Raw genomic sequence first — 8,360 nt, 5'->3', positions numbered from 1 at the left:
CTATCCCCTCTCTTTCTTTTCAGCACCCGTGGAGGAACTGGAAACCTCTTCCCTTTTTTTCTGCCTCTTTGGAAGTGGAGAGTTTTTCCAGGGATTCTACTGCTTCATTTCTCAGCTCATCTTCAGATTCTTCAAAATTGCTGAAATAATCAGTAAAAATCAACTGTGGGATATCAAAACACGAATGAGTACATGTGAAAATTAGTGTCCCTTCTCATGCCCCACCCCCACTTGACCAGTTTGAAAGTTGCTTTTTCACCCAGGTAATAAATTATATCAGTCTGGTTTCTCTAAGGATGATAAACAACCAGTGTTGGGAGAATCAGTATTCTGTTTAGCTGGATTTGTGTTCAATAACTTTTATTATATTAATATCCATCTACTCTTAGTTTAAAAGAAGAGGAGGGAAGAGAAAAAAGTAATAATAAAACAGCTGCCATATTTTGAGCCCTTCCTATGTGCCAGTCACTTCCCTGGAGCACTTTACACATACTATATTTCATCTACTAATAACAACACTTGAGGTGGACATTATCATCATCGATTTATAAAGAACCTGTGCTCAGAGAGGTTTAAAAAAAGTGCCCGAGGTCTCACAGCTCTTAATTAGTAGGACCAGGAACTGAAACTGTGTCTAAGGCTGCAGCACTGATGCTTTTAGAAAAGAAGGGAAGAGACCAAGAAAACTATCTCAAAGATCACGGATATTTAAGGAGCAAAGGAAAGAAACCTAGGAGGAGCTGGTAGGAACCAAGAGTGTTCGTCATGGAAGCCAAGGGAGCAGAGAATTTCCAGAGAGAGGGAGCAGTAACATAAGATGAGGACTGAGAAATGATCATCGGACTCGGCAACTTCAAGGTAACAGATGACCTTTGCAGGAATATTTCAGAGTTCTCTGCAGCCGGAGCCATCATGTAGTGGATCAAGAAAGCAATGGGAGGTTTAAAAAAGTGATGACAATGAGCTAAAACTCCTCTGAGGGGAGCCCTGCTCTAAAAGGACAGTATTATCTCAAGAACATAAGGGGAATGGGTTTTTTTGGTGTTTTTCAAGATGGGAGAGATTTGGGCATGTTTAGAAGCTTAGAGGAAGTAAGTAATAGATGTTGAAAATACAGGAGAAAGGTAGATTAATTGATAGCAACATGGTCACTGAGGAAAGACTGGGACTTAGAGCACCTGTGTAAGGAGGAGCTTTCAACAAAAAGGGAGACTGCTTTCCTCTGAGAAGGAAGATAGGGAGAAGGAGTCAAGGACGCATGTGTAAAAAATTCATGGATCTACACAACAGAGGTAATTCCACCTACAAAACACCCCCTCTGTGAAGCAGAAGGCAGGGCACGTGATGAGAGCAAGGTGGATGGGGCTGAGTGTGCACGACTGAGGGTTTGGAGGGAAGCTGACCAGGCATAGGATTGCTAGGTATCACAGGACTCCCCTGAAATTGGAGAGCATCAGTTCAGGGTGGACCAGTAATTATAGCTCCCATGTGTTAAGTTGCCATTACTCAGGTATGTGCTTACACAAAATCTTGCCTTTGGGCTTCCCTGGTGGCGCAGTGGTTGAGAGTCCGCCTGCCGATGCAGGGGACACGGGTTCGTGCCCCGGTCCGGGAGGATCCCACATGCCGCGGAGCGGCTGGGGCCGTGAGCCATGGCCGCTGAGCCCGCGCGTCCGGAGCCTGTGCTCCGCAACGGGAGAGGCCACAACAGTGAGAGGCCCGCGTACCGCAAAAAAAAAAAATCTTGCCTTTGTCTCCATTTCTCTACAACATAATATGTCCGTGTGAATTTCTTTTCATTGATCCTGCTTGATTATTCTTTTATTTCCCAGATATCATGATTCGTGGCTTTCAATCATTACAAAAAGTTCACAGCTATAATTGCTTTGAATATTGCTTTTCATTTATTCTCTTCTGGAATTCCTTTTAGATATACATTGCATCTTCATGCCTCTTAACACTTCTTTCACATTTTCGATCATTTTTTCCCCTTCGGATCTATCTTCTGGTTACTAATTCCTTCATTAACTCTATCTATTCTGTTTTTAAACTGCTGTATTTTAATTTCTATTGGAAGATTTTTTTCACGTTCAGAAGTTCTATTGGTTGATTATCATATCTTCCTGTTCTTTTTTGATAGACCTGCTTTTTTCTGTTTTCTTATTTTAATTAAATAATTTAAAATACACAATAGTAATTATTATACAAATATTAAATACTCATAATATTATCTGAAGTTGTTTATGACCTAATTTAGCTATTTGTTGTGTCTGCTGTCTCTCATAGTGGATTTAATCTTTAATTGTGAGCTCATCTTCAGCAGTGCTTTAGTGAGAAATTCACTGTGACCTGGATTGAGGCTATATCCCTCCAGAGTGTTTTATATGTATTTCTTCTAGAGATCCCAGAGTATTACAATCTCTTACTGCGAATTTTAATGTTAATTTTTCAATGTATGTGTTTCTAGACCATCCAAGTATTGTAAATTCAAACTCCAAATCTGAGTGAAGGCAAATCCATGGTTATAAATTTCTCAGGAAGTATTTTTCTCCCAGAGATTGAGCCAAGACAGACAAGCCACATTCCTGAGCTTTTTTCCCAGACCACCCTTGCACTAAAGAGCAGCTCTTCAAGGGTTCCATTTAGGAAGAATGGAGGGGAACCCAATGAAGAAACCAAAAACCTGTCAGATATGTAGGAGATGCCAAGAGATAGGAAAGGAGGGAAGAAAATTTTAAAAACAAAACCGAAAAAACCTCACAAAATACAAAAGAATCTCCAAAACAAAATGAGCCTGCAAACTAAAATTCCAAAACACAAGAATAAATCTAATGGTAAGAAAGGTGGGCAACAAAAATTTTTTTTTTTTTTAAGTTGGACCATGAACTAACTTGAGATGAAATTTTCTTTTTTTTTTTTTTTTGGTACATAGGCCTCTCACTGTTGTGGCCTCTCCCGTTGTGGAGCACAGGCTCCTGACACGCATGGCTCACTGGCCCAGCCGCTCTGCGGCATGTGGGATCTTCCCGGACCAGGGCATGAACCCGTGTCCCCTGCATCGGCAGGCGGACTCTCAACCACTGTGCCACCAGGGAAGCCCAAGAGATGAAATTATTTTTATGGAGGCATTGGAAGAAATTTTCACATATTGGGGTATGGGGAAGTCATTCTGGCTTATACATGATTTGGCCTATACTTTATGTGACCTGGAACAGCCTGTCTTATGGCCAGTCAAACACGCTTGTACATCTGCTTTAACCATTAAAGAGTGTCAACTCTGGGAGCTTCCCTGGTGGCACAGAGGTTAAGAATCCACCTGCCAGTGCAGGGGACACAGGTTTGAGCCCTGGTCCGGGAAGACCCCCCATGCCACAAAGCAACTAAGCCCATGCGCCACAACTACTGAGCCTGTGCTCTAGAACCTGGGAGCCACAACTGCTGAAGCCCGCGCGCCTAGAGCCCGTGCTCCGCAACAAGAGAAGCCACCGCAATGAGAAGCCCGCGCACCACAACGAAGAGTAACCCCCTCGCTGCAACTAGAGAAAACCCGTGCGCAGCAACAAAGACCCAACGCAGCCAAAAATAAATTTAAAAAAAAAGTGTCCACTCTGAAGATAGGGATAAATGTTCCCTGTTCCCATGACACCAATGCTAAAATACTCCTTCAAAGATGAGGGTCCCTTCCCAGACACCAAGGTCATGCTGACTCGCTGTGTATGTGCTAATGGCTCTTTTGAAACCTTGAAGGAAGGTACCCCTGTCATGTTTGATGTTTGTTCTTTGTTCTGGCAAAATATAAAACTGTACTGAAAACCATGCTTCTCCAGAGGGTTTTCTTCTTCCATGGTGGAGTCTACACTCCTGGTCTATAGTTCTCAGTTTTGCTTGAATAAAACTCTCTTCTATTCTTTATTATAGATTGTTTATAATTGGCATCGACAGAAGATTTTGATAAAGCCCTTAAAGTAAGTATGCTCAACAAGAGAAAGCACAACATCCATTTTAAAATGTTTTTAAATTATGGGAAACAATTATGCAAGAATGAAGCAAGAACATATAAATATAAGAACAAATAATTATAAATATTAGGAAATATGTAATCATTTAAGTTAAAAACCTAATAGATGATACCCAGAGAGAATTGGAAAACAGTATTCAAGAATTCACCTAGATTGAAACAAAGAATAAAAAATAGGAAAGGGATCTTCCCTGGTGGTTCAGTGGGCAAGACTCCATGCTCTCAAGGTAGGGGGGCCAGGGATCGGGGAACTAGATCCTGCATGCACGCCGCAACTAAGAGTTTGCATGCCACAATTAAGAACCGGTGCAGCCTAAATAAATAAATATTTTTTACAACATATGAAAGTACAACTAGGTGTTATTGGGGACAGATTGAGAAGCTCTAGAATCTATCTAATTGGAGAGCCAAAATGGAGGGAATAAGAAAAGCGCTATCTGGAGAAATAATAGGTAAAAAATTTCCAGAACTAAAGAAAGTCATGAGTTCTCAGAAGAAAGTGAACCAAGGAGGATAAAAGATAAATCCAGACTTAGAGATATCATAGCAAAACATAAGAATGAAAGAATAAAAAGTAAGTTATAAAAGTACTAGGGCGAGAGTTAGCACATCTATAAAGGAAAAACAATTAGATGATAGCAGATTTCGCATCAGCAATAACAGAGACCAGAAGAAAAAGGGAGAAGGCTGAGAAAATTCTCCCCTCCCTCCCTCCCTCCTCCCTCCCTTTAAATGGAACAAAGTAGAGGGGTTTGGATAAAGGCCAAATAGGGATAAATTTGTCATATTCTCGTTGGCTCGCCTAGTTTAGGGATTTCAAAACATTGTGAAAGTTGCTGAGGACTCCCTCCTTCCTCCCTCCCTCCCTTCCTCCCTCCTTCCTCCCTCCCTCCCTCCTTTATTTGCTAGACAGGTTGATTCTAATGTTCCCATGGAAAAACAATTAAGACTAGACAGGAAAATTATGAAAAAGGAAAGCCCCCCCAAACAATAAAACATATTATAAACATGTTTATAATATAATAATTAGACTAGAAAGAATAGGAATTGGATACAAATACACATAAAAATGTTGTATATCATAAAAGTGGCACTGCAAATTGGTATCAAAAATAAAGATTTTCAATAAATGGTGTTGGAATAAGTAAGGAGTTATTTGGGGAAAAAATTAAGTTGGAGCCATACTTTACAGTACAAGTAAAATTCAAGATGAACAAAATATTTAACTAAATAGAAAACTAAATCATAAAAGTACTAAAAAATTCTGGTATCATTTTTTGTTAAATACTTGATAAATCTAAGTAGACAAAAGTAAGAAATTTCCTCATGGCACAAGTCACTATAAATACAATCAAAAAGCAAACAAAAAACGGGAAAATATTCTTGAAACATATTACAGCTAAAAGACTAATTTCCCTAAAATACCAAAAGTTCCCCAAATCAACACAATGTTAATAGCCTAAATTTTTTAAATGACTAAGGCTATAAATAAAACTGATTCCCAAAGGAGGAAATAAAGATGGATCTTAAGCATATGGAAAGGCAACGTTACTCATAAAAGAAATGCTAATTAAAACAAACCTGAAATGGCATTTTAAAATCTATCAACTGTGCAATGATCCGTAAGTTTGGTAACACACTGAGCAAGGAAATGTACAAGGAAACAGGCACTTCCATACCCTGTCAGTGGAAGTGTTCATAGGTGTAACCTCTGTGAAGGGCAATTTGACACTATCCAATTACAAACGTACATACTCTTTGACACAACACTTTGCTGTTCTGGGAATTTAAACTCTCTATATACTACTGTTTGTATATTATGATAGGTACTCAAGATACACTGTTAAGTGATAAAAGGAAGTTGCGAGATAGTATCTACATTATGAAACTGTTTCTATAAAAAAGAAAAGTAATATACACATACCAAGATATACAGATTTGCTTATATTTTAATGGAATTTCTCAGAAGTATGCACAAGAAGCAGATTGGATTGGTTGACTCTGGGGAGGGGAATTGTGTGGCAGAGGTAATGAGATAGCAGAAAGACTGTGAAAAGAATATACCTTTTGAATTTGGAACCATGTGAATATATTACCTATTTTAAAAGTAAATTATAATAAAAATTTTAAACTTCAAAGGACTCCAAATTTTAGAAATAATAAGAGAGTTCAGTGAGGTTACAGGATACAACATCAATAGAGTTCCATACACTAGCCATAGCCAAAATGTAGTAGGAGAAAAATGACCCCATTAATAATGGCAACAGCAACAAAAAAGTTAAGTGGTATCTATATCATGAAGAAAACTACAAACATACTGAAGAATATTTTAAAAGGCATAAATAGATGGATCTATACTATATTCATGGATGTTAAGACATAATCACAAAGATGTGAATTCCCATAAATTAATCAACAAATGTAATCTCATTCTCATCAAAATCCCAACAAGCTTTTTCATGACACTTTACAAGAGAATGAAAGGATGTATACGTTGAGTAAAAAGCAACAGCAAAGATAATTTTGAAGAAAATGATATGGAGACTAGAGGAAGCTGTGAGGACTAGCCATACCAGATATCAAAAGGTACAATAAAGCCATAGTAACTGACAGAATATCACTGATGCAGAAAGGGAAAACAAAGCCATTGGAAAAGAATGGAGAACGCAGAGACAAACCCATGTACATAAGAAAATTTGGTCTCCTTAGCTGGGTGTTTGAGGCTATATTCTATGCCTCACCAACAGCATTTTAACTTTTTACGATTTTTACTATATCCCGTGCTTCATTTAGGCATCTAGGTATGACCTACTTACGTATCATCATCATCAGATCTTGGTTCTGGTTGTTCTTCATCTACTTCAATGTCAGAGGCCACTTCTACCTTCCCCTTGTCTTCTTTAGGAAGCCATTGTCTTAATGGTCCCACTGTTAAATGACAGAAAGAGAGATTAAAGCATCCCAGCCTATACATCTCGAGAGGGACATATACCAAAAATCCTGTATTGAACATCAACCACAATGGTAAAACCTTTGAATAATTTCCATTAAAACAGAGAATAGACAGGTGACAACTGACACCAACTATTCCGCATTGTACTGAAGGTAGTAGGCAACACAAGAGAAAGAAGTAAGAAGAATAAGGATCAGAGATGAAGAGACAAAATAATCCCACTTTGGGAGTAGATGCTTTGATTGTATAGAAAATTTAAGAAAATCTTCTAAAAACTTAACACTTTCCAACATTACTGCACTACCCTTATTCTTCGTTGTTTTTGTTTTTGCGTTACGTGGGCCTCTGACTGTCGTGGCCTCTCCCGTCGCGGAGCACAGGCTCCGGACGCGGCTCAGCGGGGATCAGAGATGAAGAGACAAAATAATCCCACTTTGGGAGTAGATGCTTTGATTGTATAGAAAATTTAAGAAAATCTTCTAAAAACTTAACACTTTCCAACATTACTGCACTACCCTTATTCTTCGTTGTTTTTGTTTTTGCGTTACGTGGGCCTCTGACTGTCGTGGCCTCTCCCGTCGCGGAGCACAGGCTCCGGACGCGCAGGCTCAGCGGCCATGGCTCACGGGCCCAGCCGCTCCACGGCATGTGGGATCCTCCCGAACCGGGGCACGAAGCCACGTCCCCTGCATCGGCAGGCGGACTCTCAACCACTGCGCCACCAGGGAAGCTCTTCTTTGTTGTTTTTATACACAGTATTCAGTTTATGGTTATGGTTAATCACTGATGTCTGCAAAGAAAACCCAAAACACACACCCACAATTTTATCTTTTTTGGTGAGGGGAGGAAGGAGGTGAGGGGATGAATTAATTGTTATTTAAAATGTACTTTTTAGGAATTCCCTGGCGGTCCAGCAGTTAGGACTCCGTGCCTTCACTGCCAAGGGTGTAGGTTCAATCTCTGGTTGGGGAACTAAGACCCTGCAAGCCCCACGGCTCAGCCAAAAAAAAAATCTTAACTCTTGTGATTTCAAATAATGTCCACATACTATTAAATACTTTGCAAGCATTAAAAAAAGAATGAGGTAAGCCAGACTCTTAAAAATTAAAAATTAAAAAAAATGTACTTTTTTTCTCTTGGGAAAAAAATCAGAATGAAGGTGGTACAATATTTAATTTCTTTATAGAAAGCAGCATCCCCTCAACAACTCTAAGATTCCAATGATTATGAGATGCACATATTTTATACACCAATAGCAAAGAAAATGTTCCCAACAAAATGGCACAATGTTTTCTTAGCCCTTAGAATTTATATATATATATATATATATATATATATATATGTGTGTGTGTGTGTGTGTGTGTGTGTATATATATATATATATATATA

The 8,360-nt window shown here is 39.0% G+C and overlaps 1 protein-coding gene across 1 annotated transcript in view; it reads right to left on the bottom strand.

Moving 5' to 3' along the window:
- Positions 1-8,360, bottom strand: part of NEK5 (NIMA related kinase 5) — a 61,491-nt gene continuing 53,131 nt past the window's right edge. The window contains 3 exon segments of the mRNA XM_007471682.1: positions 1-57; positions 59-140; positions 6,835-6,946. Of these exon segments, the coding sequence (XP_007471744.1) occupies positions 1-57; positions 59-140; positions 6,835-6,946 (251 nt within the window).

Source organism: Lipotes vexillifer, unplaced genomic scaffold, assembly GCF_000442215.2.
Source record: "Lipotes vexillifer unplaced genomic scaffold, Lipotes_vexillifer_v1.1 scaffold470, whole genome shotgun sequence".
Taxonomy (NCBI): domain Eukaryota; kingdom Metazoa; phylum Chordata; class Mammalia; order Artiodactyla; family Lipotidae; genus Lipotes; species Lipotes vexillifer.
Note: the sequence above shows the minus strand (reverse complement) of the source record. Positions and strands in the feature narration are given on the sequence as shown.